We start from the raw sequence: 26,199 nt of genomic DNA on the forward strand, positions 1-26,199 counted from the left end.
AGCATTATAAAACAATAATAAATATGTAATATATATATTAATTATTTATTAAAAAATAAGTTTATAAATATGTGGATACTCATTGAGCGGGTATCATAATACATGTTCCTATTTATAAGTTATTTTATGGGTACCTATTTTAGCGGGTATCATAATACATGTTCTCATTTATAAGTTATTTTATGGGTACCTATTTTAGTGAATACCTACAGGTCGAATATTTTTGTCATTCCTTCTAATTAGAAGCTATTATAAATTTGTACATTAATAATTATTAATGCATAAATATTAAACCTAAAAAGCTCTAGAAATGGATAAGAGATGAAATAATTATTCTTAATTTCTAATCTCGCCTGTGAATTGGTTATCATTATTGCATCATTCTTATTGCTATAGATACAGAAACTCATTTAAATATTTCAAACTAAATAATCTTCAATAAGGTATGGCTGAGAATGAGCCATATATCTCGCATTGTGAAGTTAGGATTACAATAGGCTTGATTTAAAAATAACATATTTATCTAAATAGCTGACATAACATCCCATAAAAAGTCTTAAGTTTTTTTTTTGATAGATTGACATGTTTAAATAAATTCATTATATATATAATTCATATTTTAAAGTTTAAATTATCGATTGGCCTATTTATAGGTTGAGAACTACTGGTTTTTTTTATCGATATAAACATAGCACTTATTTTCACCATAAATAAACAATTTTATCAAATTCACATTAGTGTAGTAGGGATACTCAATGATAAAACATTTTTAAATAATGAAGGGAATATGCCATTTTTATTGGTATGTATAATTTAGTTCAAGTTGTATTATAAACAATGAGTATGTTAATAAATAGGCTTTCAGGATATGTTAGGCACTGAATGGTAAAATTAGACCCCTAAAGTTTGACCTATGTCAAACTAATACTCTAGAGTCAAGCCTTACATTGACCTAATTTATTCTCATGCTTACTATAAATTAATTAAGAAATAATATAAATTTAGCGGAGTATTATGATACTAAACCAACATTTTTTTTACTTCCTCAAACAATTTAATTAGTATAAAATTGGATTAATTTGGGTGAATATAAAAAGTAAAAACTTTAAGACTAATTTGTGAAATACAGAATTAGCATCCAATTATGTAACTTTTAGAACCAAATTGCCCAACAAATAAAATTTTCAATACCTATTCTAAGACTTTATATTTTTAGTGTTAACATTAATTTCAACAAATAAAATATTTGTAGGTTATTTACAAGTTATCTTTTAAAAATCTCTCTCCCTATTTACCTAAACGCTTGGTTTAAATTAAGATTACCAACCCAACACAAGATTACTGAGCATATGAGTATACTTATTTCTTATGGTACAATAACGATCATGAAGTTCAGAACTATAACATCATGCAACTTACCCAAACCCTAATCACAAGCCCAATCCTAATGACTCAACTTACACAGGTTTAGGTGAAGAAATTGTTATATTTTCTTATGTGATTTACATTTAATGTTTCCCCTAGTTTACTTCTTAATTCTTACGTGGTGTTGCAACTGCAACAAGGGGAATCTTTCTATGCATGGTTAACCCAACTGTTTCAGACATGTCCAAGGTATCCCCAGCAACTCCACCAGGTAGTGCCCAATCAAATTGGTGGACCAGATTGGCTAGCACAATTTCATTGACAGCCATAGCAAACGCTATTCCTGGGCAAATCCTTCTCCCTGCTCCAAATGGTGTCACATGGAAATCATTCCCTTTGACATCAATTGAACTATCCAAGAACCTCTCAGGTTTAAACTCTTCAGGTTCATCCCAATATGCAGGATCTCTTGCAATGGCCCAAGCATTGATAATTACTCTTGTGCCAGCTGCAATGTGGTAACCCTTCAGTTTAATATCTTGCATGCTTTCACGTGGGACTAGTAGTGGAATTGGGACATGTAAGCGCAGAGTTTCTTTGACCACAGCCTTTAAGTAGGGCATGTGACCCAAATCCTGTTCAGCTATGTGTATTCTATCACCAGCCACATTCCTTCCTTCATCTTGCAGTTTCTTCATGACATTTGGATGTCTTATGAGTTCTGTCATTGCCCATTCTAGGAAGGTAGATGTTGTGTCCGTACCTGCAATAAATATATCCTAAAACAAATACCAAGTACAAGGTCAATGTGAGCTATACAATAGGGCATAATTAAGGTTGCAGTAGACCCCAGAAGAAAAAGAACACATGTATACAGTTTTTATTATTTCATATTAATATTATCCAAGCTATAATTCCTTGTTCATATTAATTAATTAGACGTGGTTACAAGGGAAAATTAAATTTGCAAACCACTAAAGTGAGCTGGATAGAGCATAAACAAGGAATTGTTCTCTGGGCAATGATACCCTATTTAATATTGTATCAATCTATTTTATAATATCAAAAGAAGTTTACTCGTCGGGGTAAAAACTGAAAAAATGTGCAACTCTTATCCGCTTAGGATGATTAAAACTTGTCTCTTATTCGATCATAAATGTTAATTGAATTATTTTTTAGAACTTAGACCCAGCTTTATATTCGAAAGCTAATCCGATCATAAATGGCGATCATTGCCAACTTTTGAACTCGAACTTCACTTTAGATCTTATTCATACCTCATTTTGATAAAATATTTTCAATATTATTTATTATTGTATATATATAATTTGAGATATGAAATAATATATATATATATAGATATTTTGTTAATCAGTTAAATATATGCATGATTTTTTTTAATGAAACAAGGATATTATGAGTCAAAGAAATGTCTTTACTCTTTACCCAATTGAATAAGTGCATATAAACATATCGAATGAGTAATCATGGGACGTGTCTGATTGAGTCATGTTTGTCCCGTACTTAGTTCTAAATATTAATTGAGTCTAATTTTTAAACCTAAATACAACCTCATACTCGATGAAATTCGACCATATTCGAACTCAATCATGACCGGGTCCATCATGAAGTTCAATTATTATACCTAACTTAATAAAAGAAATATATTTGTTGTCCTAGAAGTTGTACCATTACATCTAATATCTGTTTCTGATTTGTTGAAGAAAATATATTTAAGTTAAAAAAATGATAATTAACTATTTTTCTGACCAATCACAACTGATAGTACATGCAGTGATACAACTTGTGAGACAATAGATAATAGATATACATCTGTTAATACAATTGTAGCTTTAAAATTAAAGTGAAAAACATCATTCCCCTCTACATGTTGTCACAAGCTAGGAGTATCACCAGCTAGGTGAGGCCAAAGTAAACAGTCAAGTTTGTCAATATTGTCCACAAGTTAGCAATTAGGAGACATGCCTATTAACGTAAGGCCCTCGTTTACCTTTCATCCTATCCATAAAATCGGGATTCATTAATTGAAAATACATTTTCATTATAGATTGAGTATTAATGAACTAAACTTATAAACAAAAATATATTTTCTCAAATCTTATACTAGCTATATTTTTAATTATACGAAACAACAAATAAATACAGACTTAGGACAATATATATTTGTTCCTAAACTTATGAGTTATGACCTGTAATTTCAAATCAATAATAAAGATTGGACCATTAGTTCAAAATCTTACAGCAATTTCTTCTACAGGAAATGCAACATCTTTAATACTTACGAGTGTCAAAGCCTTTATGATAGTTCTGTCAACAGGAAATCCAGCTGCGTTTGTTTTTTGGATCCAAAGCAACACGTCTACAAAATCATTATGGTCTTCAGAAACTGAAGGATCATCATGACTACTGTTGTTGGCTCCTTTCTGGCGATTTATATGCTCTTCAACAATTTCTTCCATAAGATCATCAAATTGTTTAGCCACTCTTTTTGCTCTAGCATACAATCCAGAAATATGAGTTAACCAGTCAAGCCATGGTATATAATCCCCTATAACAAAAGAACCAGTTAGCTCAGTAAACTCCATCATCATCTTTTTGAACTCCCTTCCACTTTCTCCACCATATTTTCTTCCTAGTGCAGCCCTACAAACTATATCATTGGTGAGAGTGGAGAGTGATTCACTTAGATTCACTGGTAAGGAGGAATAAGAAGAGTTTCTTATTTTTTCCATCAACAAAGCAACTTCCTCTTCTCTCACGGTAAAAAGAGATTGAACCCTTTTGACACTAAGGAGATGTAACACACATATTGTCCTTATTTGCCTCCAATACTCTCCATATTTTGATGCTGCCACATCCTTGGAATCATATAAAATTATATCAGACATTTTCATAGTAGGCCTGCTTGCAAAAACACGATCATGTGTTTTCATTATCTCACGGGCTGCATCAGCTGATGATACCACAAGAACTGGTACCCTCCCAAAATGAAGCAGCATCAAGTGGCCATATTTTTTTGCAAAAGTTTGGAATGTTTTGTGAGGAAATAGACCAACTTGATGGAGATTTCCTAGTATTGGGAACTTTGGAGGGGAAGGTGGTAAGTTTTGGTTGCTTGAAGAATTGGAATACCATTTGAATAACAAAAATAGAAGGAGGAAGGAGAACAAGGCAATGGATAACATTGTACAGGGGCCTCAATAGCTTTTTGCACTTGCAGCACAACTACCCAAAATATTGAGTTCTATATGAAAAAGTCTATTAATAGAAATAATACTCATCCTACATCTAAGGTTGTGGATATATTTTATCTAATTTTTTTTATTATCCTAGTCAACAAATTATTTTAATTATTAAAATTTTAATTTAAATATATTTTTAATTAGTTTTAAAAAAATTTACATTACTTAAGAGGAAAAATACTATGAAATAAAACTTTTCTTATTACAAAAAAAAAAATATAAATATGAAGTATTTTCTCTCACCACTAATGAAGACTATTCTTGTTTTTGTTATCAGATGAAATAACACATTTAAGATAGAGAGAAAATTCAAAAGAAAAAATAACTAATCTAATATATACTACTTAATAATAATGTATGAAATTTATATATTATTATTATATTATATAAATTAATTATTATTATTTTTTTAATAAATAATATATAATCATATATAAATCTTTATACTAACAATCCATATATATTATATTTGTTTTATTGAAATTGCTACATCAGATCTTACCCAGCTCTGGTTAAGGGTCGGCTCTTCCACCAAACGTTACCCAACTCTAGTTAAGGGCTGGCCCATATTTAACCATAGTCCGCAGATGACAGCACATGCTCCATTAAATTAACACGTGGACGCTCAGATTTCTCCTCAATAGCCTCAACGGTTCTTATTATTCGATAACATCAAAATTAGGGTTCTTTAAGCATTATCTTCGTGAAGAAACATATTTTTCTTTCATCCGATTCTTTCCCTTCGAACTTTTCTTTGGAGTTTTCACAGATCTAAGAAATCATGGAGATGGAACGCGTATTCGAATTTCCTCACACTCACATGGATCGGCGCCCAAGAAAGAGACCAAGATTGGGCTGGGACATCCCTGAGGTACCCAAGGTAATTTCTTTTATCCTAAAAATCTCAGATCTTGTATTATTTTTCTCGTCCTTTAATTTTATGGATGTAGATCTGGTGAATTTTTTATATGATATGTATGTTTCATTCAGCTTAAATTGTTTTTTATCTCCTAGTTTATATGCAACGATTGTTTTGTTTGATCGATCTGCTAGGTTTATCCTTTTTAATTAATGGATTTGTTGATCTGCTTCAGTATGCTTTTCTTAACTTTTTTTTCTTTCTAATTCAACATATATCTTCAGATCTTCGTTGATTTAATATACTATCATGCACAATTTCTCTGCAAAGGATTTCTTTTCTGATGAAAAAAAACCTTTTTAACCTGGTCAGCCAGGCCAGGTGCAAAATAAGATATAATTTCTGGAACCTTATCTTAATGTTATCTGTGAATGGATTGTCTTTACATGTTCTGATTCTGATGTGAATTATCTGGTGTTTTTGTAAAAAATTGTGATGGCATAAGGGCATATAGATGAGGGTTCATGGAAGTGGGAAAAATCTTTATTTTATTAACCATGAGTTGTACGTGAATGAATGGTTGTGTAGGCTCAGGTAGGATTGTTTTTTGGACAAGAGATTGGGAATATTTCAAGCTATGCTCCTTCAAGGGGTCCCTCTGAACATACCACTAGCTCTCTATTTGTTAAGGGAGTTGCTCGAAATGGTTCTCCCCCATGGCGAGAAGATGACAAAGATGGGCATTACATGTTTGCGATTGGAGATAATTTAACTTCTCGCTGTAAATACACTTTACCATCATTAAGGACTTTAGGTTCATAACTGTCATGGTCAAATATATTTAAAATAGATCTGCTACTATTTTCTTGCATAACTAAGCATTTAGATTCACATGCATTCTCACTCAATGTTTATGTGGACTAAGTTTTATCTATAGTAAAACTGGTTCCAGAAGTAGGAAAATTTATGAAATGATCATTTTATGCCTGTAGATATAAACATTTTCGGAATTCTATGTTCAAATGTTTTCAGGCTTCCATATTTCACACTTGTTCTTTATCATGTTTGCAGATAAGATCCACAGCAAAATGGGAGAAGGAACTTTTGGGCAGGTGTTGGAATGCTGGGACAGAGAAAGGAAGGAAATGGTTGCCATAAAAATTGTCCGTGGGATAAATAAGTACCGAGATGCAGCCATGATTGAAATTGAGGTACTGCAACAGCTTGGCAAACATGATAAAGGTGGCAATCGGTAAGTAATTTTAGCTCCATTTTGGCACCTGTGTAACATCTTTGATTCAATTGCATTGGTTAAATGGGCTTATTCCTTGCAGTTGTGTGCAATTACGGAACTGGTTTGACTATCGTAATCATATATGTATTGTAAGTATTTGATTGATTTGTGATGCATTGATTTCCCCAATATACAAATAATTTGGGGGTTAAGATGTTAGTGAATTCAAATGGTTTTAACAGGTGTTTGAGAAACTTGGGCCAAGCTTATACGATTTTCTTCGGAAAAACAATTATCGCTCATTTCCCATTGATCTTGTCCGTGAGATTGGAAGACAACTATTGGAATGTATAACATGTGTGTAGTATTTACTTAAACCAGTTCCCTACTCTCCTTTTAAGCCATTTCTTCATTTTTCACTCTGTACTGTGCAAATTTCATGTTTTATCATCATAAGCATGTTTTTGTTGTTTATATCACGTATTTTGTTGTACGCATAGTATATCATCAGACTGTGAAGTTTTTGCCATTGTTGGTTAGCTTGCTTATTGGGTTTTTTGCTTCTATAATATTGCAGTCATGCACGACTTGTCCATGATCCATACTGATCTCAAGCCTGAGAACATACTTTTAGTATCACCGGAGTATGTCAAAGTTCCTGATTACAAGGTAACTTTCTCACGTATTCACCTTTACATTTTGATGTTATTGATTTCTGCACTTTATGTAACTATATTTGTGTGGTAGTTATAATTATTTCATAATGGTGTGAATATAGATTCAATTACTGATGTATATTATTTTTGTTTAACAGAGTTCATCCAGGTCACCAAGTTCCTATTTTAAAAGGGTGCCCAAGTCAAGTGCTATTAAAGTAATTGATTTTGGCAGCACCACATATGAGAGAGAAGATCAGAATTACATAGTATCAACTCGTCATTATAGGGCACCTGAAGTTATCCTCGGTATGGTGTAATTCTTTTTGAATGAATTGCATGTTTTTGTTTTAATTTTGTATGTGCATGATGGTAAATTTTATTATGCATTGTCTCTGCTAAATGGTTGATTCTGGCAATGGTTTTGTAGGACATGGCTGGAGTTATCCGTGTGATATATGGAGTGTGGGATGTATATTGGTTGAATTATGCACGGTATGTTTGGCTTGTCCTGTTGATAACATCTGTTTAAAGCACATTGGTATATCTGTTTCCTCAATTTGGGAGCATCTGTTGCAGGGTGAAGCTTTGTTTCAGACTCATGAGAATTTAGAGCACCTTGCAATGATGGAGAGGGTGCTTGGGACATTACCACAACACATGTTGAAGAGACTTGAGTAAGTGATTTACCATCAGAATTTGCTTTTAATTGTTTGACCTTTGTACATAATGGGTAGTGTTTATTTCCTATGTGTTCAGCCGACATGCCGAGAAGTATGTTAGAAAGGGTAGATTAGACTGGCCAGAGGGTGCAGCCTCAAGGGAAAGTATTAAAGCTGTGATGAAGCTTCCTAGGCTGCAGGTTTGTCTAGTTATTTACTTTCTGGTTTTACTATATAATATTTTGAATTGCTTAATGTTGGCAACAGTTTTGAATGACATGTATATTTATTTACTCACAAATTTTTTGAAACAATTGCAGAACCTCATTATGCAGCACGTTGATCATTCAGCTGGTGATCTTATACATCTCTTGCAGGGATTACTTAGGTTTGACCCCTCTGAAAGACTTACTGCTAAGGAAGCTCTCAGACATTCTTTCTTTAGAGATCACCTTAGGAGATGATACACACCCATTATTAATATTTAGCTGCTGCTGCATCAACCATGTCAAGGATATGATTGCGTTCTAGCAATGTCATGCTTGGCTTTAATTGTTACAAAGGAAAGCTGTGCTCTTGTAAATATTATCTTACACTTTGGATGAAAGGCGGTACTGATGGCTTTTCAGCAGTAATCCCACTCCAATGCTTTGCTAGTCGATTGTCATTTACAATTTTTGAATGAATATATTATTGCTGACCAATAATCCGATTTCAAGTGTAGAAGAACAATGTTAAATGTTAGTCATATGGTTTGAATCTCAGTTTTCCTCTAAATTATTGAACCTAATGTTATTCTAAGATGGCTTATATATATAGGCTGTACTTTGTACCTGAAATGTTATTATCTAACGCATGAAGACCCGCAGTTTTTATTTATGCCTGCGTGACATTGGCACAAATACTAGCCTTAAACTGATAAGCGTCTGTGAGTCATATAACCTACATGGACCTCAACTACACGAGCTTACCCAAAGAAAAGTGATAGAAACACCATAACCTACATGAACCTCAAACCTCGATACCATAACCTACATGATTACGAGGTATAATTCCACTTTTATTATTTTACTTTTGGTTAATCTGTCTCAAGTGAAAATATAATATGAATTACGAAATAGCAATCATGTAAAAACTAACCATACCCGAAACTGATATGATAAGTTGAACTGACCAAATATCAAAATCGGTCAAAACCTGTGAACTGGTTGATATTTGACTAAACAGTTGGTTTATATATATATATATATATATATATATATATATTTTTAAATTTTAAAACTCATTATAAGGTGACTCATCTTTCCAACCATTCTTTAATACTTCAAGAAACATGCTTCTAATGTATATTTATATTACATCTTTTGGTTCTTAATATTCGGTTGTAATCTCAGTGACATTTGTGTAATCCTGGAGTACTGTCTGAAGATAGTATTTACTATAAAAATATAATCTCAATATGAGACAACTTTAACTCCTTGTGTTAAATGTTAGAACTCCAAATTTGTTTGTTTTGTAGAGTGAGTTCTAAACTTGTGTCCTTTATTTATATTTTGTGATTGTTAAGTGATACTTTTGGATTGATATATGTTTTGTAATTTAGACCTTGAATTTATTAAAGACTTAAAGTTGTTTGTTTATGTGAATTTTGAGTAAATTATGAAAATGGATTATAAATTTGAGTTCCTACATATTTAAATTTTTTTGTTATAGGTTTATATATATATATCCGATTTAACCAGCATGTGATTTAATTATTGAACCACCATTTAAATTACTATACCATTATACCAGTACCCTAACCAGTTTGATAACTGGTACAATTCTAACAACGGTGTGAAATAGTATAGTTAACTTTATAATTATTAATTTACTAAAAATGTTTTTCGGCTCTCTATCTATGTTTAATAATACATTTTATTTTTAAAATAAATTTATATTGAAACTTGGTATATTTATAATTTTTTTATATGCATCAACAACAAATTTGTGAAATCATTCTCGACATAAGGTTAACCTTATTTTTGATAAATCAAAATGTGTCAAAACCCCTTGACGGTATTAAAATAAAAGGTTATCTTAACAAGTGTCTTGATAACACTATTTCAGATATACAAAATAGTAAAATTAACAATGTTATTAGGAATTTCTTAACACTGTCCTAAAATGAAATCCAACTATACTTTGTTTGTATTTATGTCATTTTAGGAAAACACATTTATTCCTATTTTTCTCATTTATTAAAAGCATGTAAATAAAATCTTCATTTTTATTTGTGTTTCACACATTAGTTTATAATTTATTACAACTCATAATGAAATAAAAACAATATATATTTTTTGTACAATGATAAATATATTTCTTATTCTTATCTGGATTTCACAACATTTATCTCTCGTCACTTTCTCTTGGTCAATAAAATATTCTTATTTAAAAAAATCGAAATTAAGAAAAACACAATGAAGAATAAAACAATAATGTTCTTATTTCATTATGAATAACCGAGCGTAAATTAATTAATGATTTTACGATTATAATCAGAGATAATTAGTTAGATAATAAGTAAAAATGAATTACTATAGAAAAAGAACAACCACACTATATAAATTTAATTAGAATAAATAGTTAATTATATTTCTTAATTTATATGCTATATTAAAGGTATTCAAATCTAAATTGATCTAAAAATAAAATTGAAAAAAATGGTCCAAAACAAACCAAAATGTAAAACCTAAATCTGGTTGGATTGGTTTTTGGAAAACTAAATGTTTCAATTTGATTTTTCGTTTTAACTCTAGCAACATGAGAGATTTGAACTAGAATATATTAGTTTTGCTTATTAGGAATTTGAACAACTTATTTTGATGGATAATAATTTTGTGTAGAATGGATTTTTAAGATTGGACATTATTTACGGTTCTTATGCAACTTGATTGGGAATTGGGATATAGGAGTTTGGGTGATACTTATGATACTATTCATCCTGCTCCATGATAAATTAAAGGAGCAAATATGAAAGTTTAGCAATGATATGTAACACTAACCTTTATAAATATGAAGAATGCTTATTTTGTTCTACATATGTGATGATGACGACATGGCCCAGAACGGAAGCACTCCCATCAAAATTAATGTGTTGATGTTTTGAGATTACGTGTTTAATTTGTTTAGTTTTGTGTTTTCCTCCAGATATTCTCGCACGAGAGACAATATTGTCTGAGTTAGAAATATCCATAAATATGTGAACTAATTCTTCTAGCAAATATGTTTTTCATCCATAAGACTTAAACTCAAAATTTTACTAAGGATAATCAAATATATATCACTTGAAGTAAAACCCGCTTTAATTATTCAAATATTGTTTGAATATAATAAATGTAAAATTTTCACTTCTGATCCTCATGAGTTTGAAAGTGTTTGTACAATATTAATCTTATACTTTAAGATCTAATCAAACCACATATAATATTAGCATCAGAATGATTCAAACATCTTAATATAAATAAAGTATATTAAACATTAATTAATTATATATTAAACAATAATTAATTATATATTTGAATCAAATTATTATTTTTTGTCTAATAGCTAATTATGACGAGCTATTAGCTCAGAAGTACAACACACCCTTGACAATTATACCTCAAATGTGTATCATATAAGGTACTCTTGTTAATATTGTATCGGTTATTAAACCAATTAAAGTACTGATATAACAATATAGCAGTTCAATTGATGATTTACTAATTAAATTGAATACTCGTGAAATTAAATATACATATATAATATATTAACATTGATGTTGAAAAATCAATAATTTTATTTATTTTCATTAGAAAATTAATTTTAAATAAAAACCGGTCAGCATGACCGGGTACGGTTCAATTGAAAATCGGCCAGTATAACTATTTTGAATTAGTTTTAACTGATATGAGTACATGATCGATATAATTATCTTACCGCCCTAATATTTGGACCAGTTTAGTGATAGAATCGCGCGAAACATACTGATTTTTACAACTATGATATAAGGCATATTGACATAGCTTACTTGTTCCACTGTAGGATTGTATTCCCTAGATGTGGTCACGGACTCACGAGAGTCATGGACGGGAGAACAATGAACTTCTCCTATAATAAGAGATAATTACATGTTTTTTTATTTATTTTTAATAAAGTATAATTTTATTCTAACCAAAAAAATAAATATGTTATTAAAAGTTGTTTTTTTTCAAGCACCGACCGTAACTCTACCTCGCGTTTGGAATATGAAAAAGTAAACACAAACAGAGCACCTTTCTCATGATCCACCATCCCCTTTGTGCCTTTCTTCGATTCCTTCCATTTTGGTGGAGGTCCTCTTCCATATTTTATTCTCTCTTCTTCTTCTCAACCTCTCACTTATTTTAACCCTTCACATTCTCTTCAATTCAATTCCCATTCTCATACCTCATGTATTCTTCTGCATCACCCATGGTTTCCACTAACACTCTTTCTCCTAACTTCTCCATCCTTAACCCAAATCTCACACCTTTTCCAAAACCCAGAACCTTCACCTTCCAACCCAACCCTGTTTTTTTCAAATCTCTCAGATGCCGTTCAAAACCAATAAACCCATTCTCGTGTTCTTCTGTTACCCTCACTCACTCAGAAACTGTTCCTTCAAAGCTTCAACACCTCGTCGATGAATTTCACTCACTCTCAGATCCACTCGACCGTTTGAAGCGGTTACTCCACTACGCGTCACTCATGCCGCAAATGGACGAGTCATCCCGGGTTGACTCGAACCGGGTTATGGGCTGCACGGCTAGGGTCTGGGTTGATGCCCGGTTGGACCGGGATGGGAAGGTCCGGTTCAGCGCGGAGAGCGATTCGGAAATAACTCGGGGGTTATGTGCGTGCTTGGTTTGGGTTCTTGATGGGTCGAAGCCTGAAGAGGTTTTGAAAATAACAACGAATGATTTGGTTGAAGTGAATGTTGTTGGGTTGGGTGGAGGTAGTGGTAGCCGTTCGAGGGTGAACACGTGGCACAACGTTCTGGTGAGTATGCAGAAGAGGACTAAGATGTTGGTGGCTGAGAGTGAAGGGAAGGTTCCATTTGAAGCTTTTCCTTCGTTGATTGTTACTGCTGATGGTGTTGTTCCTAAAGGAAGTTATGCCGAAGCTCAGGTTAGCACTATCTTGCCGTTTCGACTTTCAAATTTATTCCTCGCATTCATGTTTTTTCTGTTTTTAATGGTTGTTTGCTAGGTGATTATTAATAGGAATAATCTTAGGCGTTGTTTTTTAGTGGCTGTAGTGCTATTTAGTATTTTGTGTGATTTTAGAATAGGAAAATATGTAGGTGTTGTTTTCGAGTGCTTGTAGCGCTATTGTATCGTAGAAAAATACAACCCATGGCATAATTTCGAATTGAGGGACTGCTTGACCTGATGCAGCTGCAGTATTGTGTTTGTAATGACCATCCCAACTGCATCAACTCGCAATTGTAGTGTGGTCTCGAACCATAGTGTTGTGACCACATCTGACCATATTGCAACCAACATTAGGACATTTTAAGCCATGTTGAATTCATATACAATGCTAACTATCACTATTTATAACCATGGCTTATACTGTTATACATATACTATATTTTCATAGATAACTATACACATGTTATCTTATTGTAAAATGGAGCTATGACTGTCTGGAGAAGTTTTTTCCATCTTTCAACAGCATCTGAAAAGCAAACAATTATTAAAGGAGTGCATACCGGTCAGCGGGTCTTGTTTTTTTGTTGCAACTTGCAGGAATCTGATGCTTTTATTCTCTCTCTTTTAAAAGGAGAGAAGACTTTGTTGTTTTAATGATTGTTGGTTTGTGGTCTTACTTTGTGATTGTGTACATGGCTATGTCCCCCTTGGTGCTTTTACTTTAAATATTATTCCATATTGGAAAATGTCAAAAAATTATGTTCTGAAGTTCTGTGTAACGAATGCGTTTATACACCCATATTCTGCCTTTATTGAAACCCCCACTGTACCTGAATCTGCCAAGGATTTCTTTCGGGTTGACCTACTTGAATGTGCGTTTTCATCTCTAAGTTACACACGCACCAAGGATTGGATCTCATATCCATATAATCAAGGATGATTAAAAAACTGTTACCATAATGTTTCGCTTTGACCACAAACCGCCATGATTTATTTGAACATTCCCTGATAACATTAATGTCTTAAACTCCTAATTTCCTTCTAGCTTTGCTGCAGGCAAAATACCTGTTCCCTAATGTGTTAAAAGTTGATGAACTAGTCAATGTGCTAAAGGAGAAGAAAATTGGTGTTGTTGCTCACTTTTACATGGATCCTGAAGTTCAAGGCATTTTAACTGCTGCTCAGAAGCAGTGGCCACATATCCATATATCTGATTCCCTGGTCATGGCAGATTCAGCAGTTGAAATGGCAAAAGCCGGATGCCAATTCATAACCGTTCTTGGAGTGGATTTTATGTCAGAAAATGTGCGTGCTATCCTTGATCAAGCTGGTTTTAATGAGGTATGCCCTTCTCTTGTTGTTCCTCACATTTTTTGAAGATAGCTGTAACCAGGCATAATATACAATGACATGTGAAGCTTGTCCAGATGGGGTCTATTTTTTTGTTTCCCATTTATAACATTAGCACATGGCTTGTATGAAGTATTTGACATTTGCTGCAGTAAAAGATATTAGCAAAATTCACTCTACATATTAGTCCGTAACTCTCTTCTGATATTTATATGCAGGTTGGTGTGTATAGAATGTCAAATGAGCTAATTGGCTGTTCTTTGGCTGATGCTGCAGCTACTCCTACTTATATGAAGTATCTTGAGGAAGCTTCTAGGTCTGCTCCTTCTTTGCATGTCATATACATAAATACTAAGTTAGAGACAAAGGCATATGCTCATGAGCTTGTGCCAACAATAACTTGTACTTCATCAAATGTTGTCCAGACTATTCTACAGGTTGGTCTGATACAAACCTTTTCATATTGCTCTTTGGCTCTGTGATGTTCACATGGATGCATCATGTAATTATCACTACCAAGCCTATTTAGTGTTTCTTTCTTAAAAGAATATTTTGGTCTCGTCTTATGCAGGCATTTGCTCAAGTGCCAGATTTGAGTATATGGTATGGACCTGATTCTTACATGGGTGCAAATATTAAAGAACTGTTCCAACAAATGACAAAATTGACCGATGATGATATTGCGGTGATACATCCAGCACACAATCTAGACTCTATTAAATCATTACTACCACGACTTAACTATTTTCAGGTAAAATCTTTAGCTTGATTTGAAAAGCTAAGTTAAAATCCACTTTTTCACAATTGAATCTGCAATTTTTATAAGCCATGCTTCTTATCCACTGTCATGGAACACTATCTTTGAGTCAACTTTAATTTTACTTTCTTTTTACCACTTGACGATGATTAAATTTTTTTGTACTTTCTTTTTCCCACTTGCCAATGATACAATGGATTATGATATTTTATTGTTATTATATATTGCCTTTTCTCTCCATATATGTATATATCCCTTCTCCCCCTTTCTATCACATTGAGTTGGTATAAGCTTTGTTAAATAGTTGTGTATGATTTGCTTGTGTAAAATCTGCCTTGTATTTATAGCTAGCTTGCCACCTTGTTGTTGCCCCTATAGTTTATATTGTTCATGTAATGACTATACAGTCTTTCCACTTGGTGCCAGGATGGAACATGCATTGTTCACCACCTATTTGGACATGAAGTCGTGGAGAAGATAAAAGAAATGTATTGTGATGCATTCCTTACTGCTCACCTTGAGGTACCTGGAGAGATGTTTTCATTGGCAATGGAAGCAAAGAGAAGGGGAATGGGAGTAGTAGGCTCCACCCAGAATATATTAGATTTTATAAAAGACAGAGTTCGGGAAGCTTTGGATAGAAATGTTGATGATCATCTCCAATTTGTTTTAGGGACAGAATCAGGGATGGTGACATCAATTGTGGCAACTGTTCGTAGTCTATTAAAGCATGCAAAATCTTCATCTCAAGGAGCAAAAGTTACTGTTGAAATAGTCTTTCCAGTTTCGTCAGACTCAATTTCAAAAACATCCTCAAGTTCGTCCTCGAGTCATCATTCTGTTCAACTGGGTGATATTATGCTTCCCATTGTACCAGGAATAGCTAGTGGGGAGGGCTGTTCGATTCATGGTGGCTGTGCATCTTGTCCATACATGAAGGTAAAATTTGTCATTTTGCTTGGTAATCTATTTTGCATGTTTAGGTATGGTTAGGTGACTCAGGTCAATTGATAGTCAACTTAAAGTCTGCTATATGATTAACAAGACCTTGAACCTAAACCAGAACCACAGTTTGGTTAATAATTATGATCAAACTGTAAGGCTGCTTTGCTTGTGGGAGTCTCGTGGAAACACTACCCTTCCTAGACCCCGTCGGTGGGAGTCTCATGCACTGGGTGGCCTTATAAGGTCCCAAGTATGTAATGGGTTAGACTTTTATTCATGGGACCTTTTCTCATCAAGGTTGGTCAATGGTGAATAAGATGTGGCTCTTATACGGACTAAGTAGTTATGTTCTATTCATTTTATTTTCTCGGAAGCTGCCATCTGATTGTTTCTTTAACCTTTCAGATGAATTCTCTTGGCTCACTCCTGAAAGTTTGCCATAACCTACCTGATCAAGAAAATATCCTTTCTGAATACAAGGCTGCGGAATTTAAGTTGCAGACTCCAAATGGCAAATCTGTGGCAGATGTTGGATGCGAACCAATTTTGCACATGAGGAACTTCCAGGTTAGTTTCTTGAAGTATAATTTTTTCTGTTATTCACCAAGATTCACTTGACCATCATGTGTTGTTCGACTCACCTTTGGATACTTCCACAGGCAACTAAAAAACTTCCAGAGAGGCTAGTTGGTCAGATTCTTCATCGTCAAGACAATGGAATGTGATATCATATATGCTGCTGTCTTGTGAACAATTCCAATTGGCAACAACGCTAGGTAGGTGCAAGGTAATTGCTGCAACAGCCAGATTTTGTTCTGCTAGTTTCCCTTTGTATACCAAAGGTCTTACGTTGCTTATTTAGATAGATCATAAAATATAGTTTGATATCTGATATAGAGAAATGAATGAAATAGCATTTTTGGCTTATTCCCCACTCTGAAAGTTGGAATGTAAAACACTTGGTTCAAAACTTCTTTTATTCGAGCAAGAAATGCTTCTCAGCTAATATCTGAGGAGTTCCTTCCTTTACTGTTCATCATACATTCATTAAATTATTTGCTCAGCAATTTTCCCCTTGTTATTGTAATCACAAATTTATCCGTTTAAACTGGTTAAACTAATTAAACTTAAAACAAAATCTCTTCTGGATTCATCACATCTGTTGTAATTTTCTCTTTTTGGTAGAATAAATAAATATCCCCAATAACTTTTGTTATTCTTTCAGCCAGGGTTAACAAATCTCAACCCATGAACCTAGTGACAACCATAGCTACTAGGGATGTACACGCGTCTTCATCAACAATTTTTTGGGTTGTTTAGATATATCAGGTTCTTTTAAGTAATATTCTTTTTTTAGAAATTGTTCTGGTTTTTTTAGTTTAGTAATGAGTCCAAATCAACAAACAAATATGATTGACTACCGACGAACGTTGGTTTAAGTGGTACATACTTGATTCCCCTTAAGAATGGTCTCGGGTTTGAGTTTTGTGGATGAAAAAAATGCCCGTCGGGAGAGTTAGCATCATGTACCTATAGATGTTTTCGGCTCGGATAGGATTGCCTCCAGTGCAAGGATACATGTGGGAAGCTAAAAAATTAATATATTTGACTCGAATGATATAGATTTATAACCTGTGAAAATATCACAAATCTTCTTTCTTCCGTCAAAAACATCTTTCTTTTTTTTACTTAAATCACTTTCTCTATTTTTCACTCTCTTTTTACAGTTGTCTTACCCTTGCTAAATTTTCACATAATGAACAATCTCATTTTCATCTGCATCAAATAATCTCTAGAGATGGTTAATAGATAATCAATTTTTAGGCTTAAACTTTTCATGTGTTTATTTATAGTAGTATACAATATGGATTGCAAACTTATCCACAATTCACCAGTATAAATTAGTGTATAATTTTAATAGTTGATAGATTCAAAGTCATCCAAATCAACTTATAGTACCCATACCAAATTAACATACTCAAGTTTGTTATCTTCAAAATCTTATTTGACATGATTGTGCACAAGTCAATTCAACTATTCAAGTGCAGCCATTCTGAAAACCAATACAACATAACAAAGTTGATTAAAAGGACAGTCTTTTAAATAGTTAAGATAATAACGAGACAAAGCATAAATAAGCAGTGTTGTTAATATCGTACCGATTATCAAACTGTTTAGAGTACTGGTATTGGTATAATAGTATGACGGTTCAACTGGTGGTTCATTAATTAAACCGTATACCGGCGAAATTAGATATAAAAATATAATATACTATTATTAATGTTAAAAATTAATAAAAAATCAATATGTTTTTAATTTCATAAAAAATTTAATTTTAAATAAAAACTGGCCCAAATATGAATGATACGGTTCAATTGAAAACTGACTGATTTTAAAAAGTATGATGGCATGACCAATATGATTATTGTATCGTACCAATATTGGGACCGGTTGACTGGTTTACCGGTTGAACTGGCCGGCATGAACCGGTTTTTATAACACTGAATCCAAGTAAGTTTGAAGTCGAATAATGGTAAGATGAGATTTTATTGTATCACTTAATCTTGAAAACATAACCAAAATAAAGTTAAATAATTGTTTCAGATTCATGAAACTTTTATTTTTTTGGAAGATTGGTAAAGGTAATTTTTTTGGGGAGATTGTTATGGTTAGTTGTTACAATATACTCAATGATGTTTGCTACATTTAGATTATGAATGTGATACAAATTAGATCTTGGATATAGTTTTCAACTTGTTTTGGATCTTTTTCTTACACCTTTATACGATGATGTATCGATACTTTTACTTATGTTGATCTTTGTTATAAGATATAATTGAGTTGGCACCTATTGTGTCTGTTTTAATACATTTACTTATAAAAAACAAATAACATTTGGTTTGTACTAGGATAAGAAATTTTTGGAGTGTGTGTTTATCTCCTCATTGTTAATATCAGATCTTAATCTTGACAATAACAATCTCATACTAGTTTCATCAATATCTCATTCCAAACTCATTTTTACTCTATAAACGTCAAGGAATAGATACAGATATGATTTACTGATATAATTAGATTATTATAATATAAAAGCATAACGGGAGAGCTGCAATTAAGTTGAAACTTGAAAGAGAAGAGAAAAGTAAAGCAATGTGGTTGGGCAAGGACGTGAGGTACATGTGAAATTACAAATACAGGTGGCATTAAAGAACATAAAAAGTAGAAGAGTTCGGTGTTATGCAATTGTCTAAATTGTAAAACAGTGGTAGACCCCGTGTTTCTGACAACCCGATAACGACAATTTTAGACATTTAACTTCTCGCAATTCCCCAAACAAAAAACACATATGACTCATTCTACATAGTTGGTTCTGAAATTCTGCACCTTAACGCTGTCGAACCTCTCTTATTTCTACATTCTACATCATTCCTCTGCTTCTCACGATTCAACATTATTAGCATCACCATAATCGCAAGTTCGCAACCCAAGTACGTTTCTCTTTCTCTCTTTTTTGTAATGTTGCCTCATTCTTTACTTGCGTCTCTATAACCAATGAATTGTTAGTTTGCTTTTGTCACATTCTAGTTGGTTGTTTGTTCCGTTGAGATGTATTTTTGGCACGTTTCAAATCAGGAAATAGAAGCTGACCCCACGTATAATGGTATTAAAGTTTCGGCTGTATTGATTCAAATCAGGAAAAGAGAGATTATAGATACAAATTTAATTAATATAATACTTAATGACTCTCTTTTTTCCAATGTGTTTGCAACCTGCATATATGTTATAGATACAATTAAGAAACAATGTGGGGGGAAACATGTGATGTGAATATCCAACCTAACTCATCCTAGTTTCTAATTTCTATTCAGATCAAGTTAATTTGGACTTAGATATCAGGGATGAGTTTTCTTTTATAATTAGCTGTTTTTCTTTGTTCATTTGGAAGTTGTTTTATATTCACATAAATCAGGATTCAGTAGTTCTCTTGTTTTTTCTTCTTCTAATACTCCATGTTGCTTGTAAATATAGCATGCTCAGAACAAGTTCTGCATTTCTTTTTCATTATATTGATCACTATGCAGTACTGTAAACTGTAAAAGGAGAATATCATCAGTTGTAGCCAAGGTTTTTTTCCTGGAGCTGTACCTTGCAATCAGATTGTGGTGCTGTATGACTGTATCTATACTTATATTTGATTTGGAAATTAAGTTTTCATTAATTTGAAACTGGTACACTTGGCCACACTCGCAATTATGTTATAGAAGGAATATGTGCTTTTTTCATATAGATAATTTGAAGACAGGCCATTTTAGCAAAATGTCATTTATGGTTGTTTGTGTGTGGTTTCTCTATCTTCATTCCCATAACTTTCGATTTTCTGTGTGGCAGATGATAGGTCAGTTTACTTAGTGGTTGAGATCACTGCTTTCTTTTGTTCCTCGATTTAAACCCTACAACTGTATAGGATTTAAAATAGTTCCCTTGAAAGTGAAGTGATTCACAAATTCTACCTAACGTGATGAGATTCACAAATTTTCAGCTGTTTCAACAGTGATTTCTAAAGGAATGAAGTAGTTAGATTATTATCATTCTAACCAAGTTTCTTAGTACAATTTGTAAATGAAATAGACTTTTCTATGTTTTATATTACACATGCACATTGATAGACCTATTTTGCTGACATTATAAATGATGTGTGTCTAACAGGAGCTTGTGGAGAGTAGAGAGATACACCATGGGTTCTGCAAATGGACTAGCTACTGCACATGGGAAACAACCTCTCTTTTCTTTTGGGTTGATTTCTGATGTTCAATATGCAGACATTCCGGACGGTCGTTCATTCCTCGGTGTTCCGCGGTATTATAGGCATAGTTTTCTTGTATTACAGAGAGCAGTGAAAGAATGGAACAATCATCAGAGACATAAGTTTGTGATAAATTTAGGTGATATTGTTGATGGATATTGTCCAAAAGATCAATCTCTTAATACTGTAAAGAAAATGGTGGATGAATTTGAGATGTTCAATGGACCTGTGTATCATTTGATTGGCAATCACTGCCTATACAATCTTCCTCGCAGCAAGTTACTTCCCTTGTTAAAGATTAAGAGTCTACGAGGCCATGCTTACTATGATTTTTCACCAGTACCAGAATATAGATTTGTAGTTCTTGATGGCTATGACAATAGCGCCATTGGTTGGCCTCAAGATCATCCAACAACATTGGAGGCCTTGAAATTCCTCAGAGAGAAGAATCCAAATGAAGATAAGAACAATCCTACAGGTTTGGTTGGCCTTGAAAGAAGGTTTCTTATGTTTAATGGAGGTATTGGAAAGGAACAAATGGAATGGTTCAATGGTGTTCTTCAGGATGCAACAAAACTGAAACAGAAAGTGGTAGTGTGTTGCCATCTGCCTCTACATCCTGGTGCATCATCCAAGGAAGCACTCTTGTGGAATTATGAAGAAGTAATGAATCTGATACACAAATACAATTGTGTGAAGGTGTGTATATCTGGACACGATCACAAAGGTGGATATTCCATTGATTCCCATGGAGTACACCATAGAGTTCTTGAAGCTTCCCTGGAGTGTCCTCCTGGTACAAATGCATTTGGATATGCTGATGTTTATGATGACAAAATATCACTTTATGGTACCGACAGAATGCGAACTACACACATGTATTTTAATCCTAAGGCGGATTTGTGATGACAATGTTGATAATAGAGAAGATTAGAGACTCTTGTCCTCAGTGCAAGTTTTGAATGACTCAGTTGAATTGGGCAACTTGCAAGTTCATGAACCAGCAACTTTTTGCACAGATGTAACAAGCATTACCACTGTTAAAGGTCTCCTCATAAATGTTTTGCTTGTGCAAATTTTTGATTGCTATTGTAAAACTGTTAGGCACTTTTGCTCTTCATATATAATTCAATGAACACTTTGCTGTGATGGTGACCAACTGCTCTAATTGTCCTATATCCAATCTTAGGTATCAACTTGTTTTATTATTAATAATTTGCCATTTTCCTCTTAATGTGAGTTTTATGTAAGATCATGCTCATGACTTATCATTAGTAATCATAGAATAATTCCTAGTCAAATCTTTTACTTTTATCATATAATAATTGCAAAATGCACAGTAGTAATTTGGGATACCCATACCAAAACATCAATTTTATCACGCTGATGCAAATGAAGAACTAGCAACATCAATTTTAAGTTTAAAAAGCCATACCCCAAAGAGATAACTAACAACAACACCTAAACCCTTATATAATTCTACATGTTTTTCTTTATATCAGAGAGAGTCTGTTGTGGCATGCAATGCAAGACAATACACAAAAGAAAACAACCCTTTGTATCACTCACTCATTCACTCACTTCTGAGTCTTTTGCTTTCTCTTCTCAATATAGAAGAACACAAACAGAGATACCACCGAGAAAGCACTGAAGCAAATGGAGGATATATCTAGTGACACGTGGCGCCCACTGATTGCTTGCACCTCAAACAAATTCGTGCCCTTCTTCGCATCCGTGGTTTGACCATAACCCACTTCCACCTCATTGGAGTCATAAGCATAGGCGCGTACGAAGTACGTGGCTGTAGGCACGTCACGCTGAATCACCAACTCGAAACTTTGCAACGTTTTGTTTGAAGCAAGGTAAGGTCTGGTTACGATGTTATGTTGGCACGTCTTGTCTCTCTTGAGGTTGTCCTCGGTTTTTCTCCACGCGCGGTCTTTTTGGCTGATGGGCGCGTAACACAGACTAACCTTAATGGTTTTGTAAGAAGAGTCTGTCCCAGGTGGTAAGGTATTGTTTAGAGCCCATGTCACAGTGATTTTATCTGATCCAGCTAAAAGAACTGCATGATTGTTAATTACATTAATAACCCAGTTCATAAATGTGCATTTTTTCTTGATTTGATTCAATTTGTAATTTTGCATCAACCATTAGAGGGTGAATAATAATAACAATGATAACTATATAGAATTTGCTTAATTACCTTGTCCTTGTTTAGGGGAAGCGGTGACATCAAGGGTTCTTTTCAATGAAGAGAAGAGAACGTTCCCATAACACGTTCCAGCAAAAGAGCAAAGAAGAATTGATGCTAAGAAAAGCAAGCGTGCTGCCATAGTTACCCAGTTTTCAACTTCAGCAACAAAGTTTTTTGTTCTGAAAGTAAAGTCAAAGTGTGAGGAGAGCACATGCAATGAAATCTGAGTGGGGATACATTGAGTTTGCAGCCTTTTTATACGAAATAGCCCAATCCCACTAGATATTAAGAAATAATAGAAGACAAATTCAGCTTTTTTCTTGTCATAAGGAAAACCAAAATAAATCTATTGAAGTAAGATTTCATTTAGATCTTTATATAAAAAAATAATATTCAATTTTTGGGAGCAATACTTATTAGAATAACAATTACATATCGAAAAGTATTAACTTCATGAGTGAAGAGATATCATTAGTTATAAAAAACTTACATCATCTCTGTAATACGAAAAACAAACTACAATAAAAAATAAGTTTTATTCTCGTAAGTAAATATATCAAAAATATGTATAAAAAGCCTTTTCGAACAATATCATTCTCATAAATCAAATTTTGACCTTTAATCTTTAATTTTTTACACAATTAAATCAACTTATTTATCATCTTAAATTTTTAATTATCTTTTGATTTTGTGTTTATATGTTAAGTATGCTGATTACATTAATAAATTCAACTAGAAAGGATAAGAAAATGAGTGAAGATTTATTTGCTTCCTTACTATTTTGCGTAAATCAATTTAGTCTTTCAAAAATTGAAAATTTTAAATTGATCCATGCAAAAATGAAATTTGGTTCAAATTAATTATTTTAAACATTTTTTATAACTTCATCACAAACTATTTTAACTCACATCTTTAATATTTGGATACTAAATTGGTATTTTTACTTTTAAATGATCAAAGTAGTATACTCGAGAATTTATATAGGTCATATTGAATATTCACTCTAAAAATAAGAGGAGAATTTTGATATATAATTATATTTTTAAATTGAAGATATTTAATACAAAACTAATAGCAACAGAATGTTATGAAACTTTGACTTCAATTATATTAAAAAAAGGAGCAAGTGGGAGAGATGGCCCTTTAGAATGTTAAAGGGGCATCCTATTTAAAACCAGCACCAATGATGTGCAATGTGCATTGACCCATTTATAAAATTTAGGATATTTTAAATAACTTTGTATTTTTTATCAGATGACTTTGTCTTTCACTTTCTTTCTAAGTTTCTCTTTCTAATATTAATTATTTTTCACAATCATACACTTAATTTCATTAGTGTGTAGAGAGAAAATAAAATTGAATAAGGTGAGAAGAGAAATTGAGAATAACGTAATAGGGGAAATGATTTTATTAAAAATAAGAAAAAATAATTAATTTTTATAAGACAATATAGACAACACTTATAAAAGAAATTAAGTAAACAAAATTGACAACCATTTTATTCATCCATAAAACTTTATCTGTCGATATCCAACTTAAGCCAGCTAAGTTTCTTGCCACTCATATCAATGTGAACTAAGATGAAGTGACAGTCATTTAGTAGAAGTATTTTCTATAGGACAAAGCTTATGGGAAGTACATATTAGTTCATTTGGCAAAGCCTGCTTTATAGTTGTTGGATAAAAAATTTGATTAATGGTTACCATTTTGTGCACCTTTCAGAAGTTGTAGTATCATTATACGACTTTATTATAGAAGTTGTGATGGAATATACGACACATAATTAGGGATGACAATAAAAACCGAATCTGTAGGTACTCACCCGATCCGAACCCGAATTTAATGGGGAAACCCAATGTGATTGGGTTCGGGTTTTACCTAGGTTTAAATTTCGGATTCGGTATAGCAAAGACCCTAACCCAAACTCGCCCCGAAGTAAGGTAATTCAATTTAAAATTGAAATTTTCATCACGTGTCCATTATTTTTAATTTCTAATTTTACTTTACATACTATTGGATCTTCAAACATAAAAGAAATGAAATAATACAAGAGAAAATAGAATTGTTAGAGAAAAATTATACGGAAATAATATCATACTTTCCTTAATAATTTATAATTTTCGGGTTTTTTCGGGTTCGGGTTACCCAAAACCCGACAGGTTTGGGGATAGTATTTTTATTTTCAACACCGTTGAGTTGGGGCTCGGGTTTTGAATTTCGGGTTTGGGTATGTGCAAACCCGACCCAGACCCGCCGTGTTGTCATTCCTACACATAAAGACTTCAATATATGACACATAATGACTTCTAAATGGAAATTGTGATGGTGTTATACAACTTATTGTCAGTATAGAAATCGTGATGATACGTAACGACTTCTGAATGAAAGTTGTGATGATGTAATACAACTTCAGGTCAATATAAAAGTTATGATGACATATCACAACTTTTGGATGACCTATAAAAGCTTCTGGTCAATATAGAAGTCATTCTATGCTAACTTAACTTCCCACAAAAGTTGTATTTTGGTATCACGACTTTTGAATTATGACAAAATGTCACACAGAAGTCATCATTTGTTATCACAACTTCTAAACTGTAATCAAGTGTTTCACATGTCATATTTTAATATAACAACTTATAAACAACAACATTAATCGAACATGATTTTAACTTATTAAATTATGGATCATATAATCCAACGACTAAAAAGTCCCCTAACAAAAGTTGAACTTTTGCGTTGGTGAATAAATGTTTGATCATTTGATTTTTCAAGTATTTTTTTACAATGTGTTAAAAAAGCACACACATAACCTTTTTCTATATTTTACACGCACATAAACAATAATACAAAAAGAGATGGACGTTCAAATCTGGGGTTTTAATTTAAACTTACAATTTTTCTCTCGCTCC

At 32.8% G+C, this 26,199-nt stretch overlaps 5 protein-coding genes across 6 annotated transcripts; 3 read left to right on the forward strand and 2 right to left on the reverse strand.

Annotated features, from left to right (window-relative positions):
* LOC109362334 (cytochrome P450 71A26-like) lies at nucleotides 1,325–4,612 on the reverse strand. Of its 2 annotated transcripts, XR_002109394.1 has the most exons (3): nucleotides 3,669–4,612; nucleotides 1,456–2,144; nucleotides 1,332–1,381 (listed from the first exon to the last, which is right to left on the reverse strand). XR_002109394.1 is itself a non-coding variant. In XM_019608054.1 (2 exons), the coding sequence occupies exons 1-2, from the start codon at nucleotides 4,569–4,571 to the stop codon at nucleotides 1,533–1,535; spliced, it is 1,515 nt and encodes a 504-aa protein (XP_019463599.1). In that variant the 5' UTR covers nucleotides 4,572–4,612; the 3' UTR covers nucleotides 1,325–1,532. The 2 variants fall into 2 exon arrangements, 1 of the variants encoding a protein (XP_019463599.1); XM_019608054.1 differs by having other exon boundaries at nucleotides 1,325–2,144.
* On the forward strand, nucleotides 5,312–8,807 carry LOC109362336 (serine/threonine-protein kinase AFC2-like). The gene is made up of 11 exons (XM_019608057.1): nucleotides 5,312–5,508; nucleotides 6,076–6,268; nucleotides 6,559–6,739; nucleotides 6,822–6,870; nucleotides 6,964–7,078; nucleotides 7,299–7,390; nucleotides 7,536–7,686; nucleotides 7,808–7,872; nucleotides 7,957–8,054; nucleotides 8,137–8,239; nucleotides 8,360–8,807. Exons 1-11 carry the CDS (start codon nucleotides 5,410–5,412, stop codon nucleotides 8,501–8,503), a joined length of 1,290 nt encoding a protein of 429 aa, XP_019463602.1. The 5' UTR covers nucleotides 5,312–5,409; the 3' UTR covers nucleotides 8,504–8,807.
* LOC109362729 (quinolinate synthase, chloroplastic) lies at nucleotides 12,321–17,387 on the forward strand. The gene is made up of 7 exons (XM_019608723.1): nucleotides 12,321–13,208; nucleotides 14,291–14,575; nucleotides 14,803–15,021; nucleotides 15,156–15,335; nucleotides 15,768–16,280; nucleotides 16,692–16,853; nucleotides 16,946–17,387. Exons 1-7 carry the CDS (start codon nucleotides 12,492–12,494, stop codon nucleotides 17,009–17,011), a joined length of 2,142 nt encoding a protein of 713 aa, XP_019464268.1. The 5' UTR covers nucleotides 12,321–12,491; the 3' UTR covers nucleotides 17,012–17,387.
* Nucleotides 19,395–22,629, forward strand: LOC109362932 (manganese-dependent ADP-ribose/CDP-alcohol diphosphatase-like). Its single transcript, XM_019609031.1, has 2 exons — nucleotides 19,395–19,774; nucleotides 20,994–22,629. Exon 2 carries the CDS (start codon nucleotides 21,022–21,024, stop codon nucleotides 21,994–21,996), a length of 975 nt encoding a protein of 324 aa, XP_019464576.1. The 5' UTR covers nucleotides 19,395–19,774; nucleotides 20,994–21,021; the 3' UTR covers nucleotides 21,997–22,629.
* Nucleotides 22,587–23,529, reverse strand: LOC109362933 (high-affinity nitrate transporter 3.1). Its single transcript, XM_019609032.1, has 2 exons — nucleotides 23,297–23,529; nucleotides 22,587–23,155 (listed from the first exon to the last, which is right to left on the reverse strand). The coding sequence occupies exons 1-2, from the start codon at nucleotides 23,424–23,426 to the stop codon at nucleotides 22,668–22,670; spliced, it is 618 nt and encodes a 205-aa protein (XP_019464577.1). The 5' UTR covers nucleotides 23,427–23,529; the 3' UTR covers nucleotides 22,587–22,667.

The sequence above is a fragment of the Lupinus angustifolius genome, chromosome LG12 (assembly GCF_001865875.1).
Source record: "Lupinus angustifolius cultivar Tanjil chromosome LG12, LupAngTanjil_v1.0, whole genome shotgun sequence".
Classification (NCBI taxonomy): Eukaryota; Viridiplantae; Streptophyta; class Magnoliopsida; order Fabales; family Fabaceae; genus Lupinus; species Lupinus angustifolius.

Excerpts from the sequence above, each read along its gene's own strand:
- LOC109362932 (XM_019609031.1), top strand. The coding sequence starts at position 21,022 with ATGGGTTCTGCAAATGGACTAGCTACTGCACATGGGAAACAACCTCTC.
- LOC109362729 (XM_019608723.1), top strand. The coding sequence starts at position 12,492 with ATGTATTCTTCTGCATCACCCATGGTTTCCACTAACACTCTTTCTCCT. Across the intron at positions 15,022-15,155 it reads TTGTCCAGACTATTCTACAG|GCATTTGCTCAAGTGCCAGA; the intron begins GTTGGTCTGATA and ends CGTCTTATGCAG. Across the intron at positions 16,854-16,945 it reads TGCACATGAGGAACTTCCAG|GCAACTAAAAAACTTCCAGA; the intron begins GTTAGTTTCTTG and ends ATACTTCCACAG.
- LOC109362334 (XM_019608054.1), bottom strand. The coding sequence starts at position 4,571 with ATGTTATCCATTGCCTTGTTCTCCTTCCTCCTTCTATTTTTGTTATTC. Across the intron at positions 2,145-3,668 it reads TCATAAAGGCTTTGACACTC|GATATATTTATTGCAGGTAC; the intron begins GTAAGTATTAAA and ends TATTTGTTTTAG.
- LOC109362933 (XM_019609032.1), bottom strand. The coding sequence starts at position 23,426 with ATGGCAGCACGCTTGCTTTTCTTAGCATCAATTCTTCTTTGCTCTTTT. Across the intron at positions 23,156-23,296 it reads TTCCCCTAAACAAGGACAAG|TTCTTTTAGCTGGATCAGAT; the intron begins GTAATTAAGCAA and ends ACAATCATGCAG.
- LOC109362336 (XM_019608057.1), top strand. The coding sequence starts at position 5,410 with ATGGAGATGGAACGCGTATTCGAATTTCCTCACACTCACATGGATCGG. Across the intron at positions 7,079-7,298 it reads ACTATTGGAATGTATAACAT|TCATGCACGACTTGTCCATG; the intron begins GTGTGTAGTATT and ends ATAATATTGCAG. Across the intron at positions 7,391-7,535 it reads TCAAAGTTCCTGATTACAAG|AGTTCATCCAGGTCACCAAG; the intron begins GTAACTTTCTCA and ends TTTGTTTAACAG.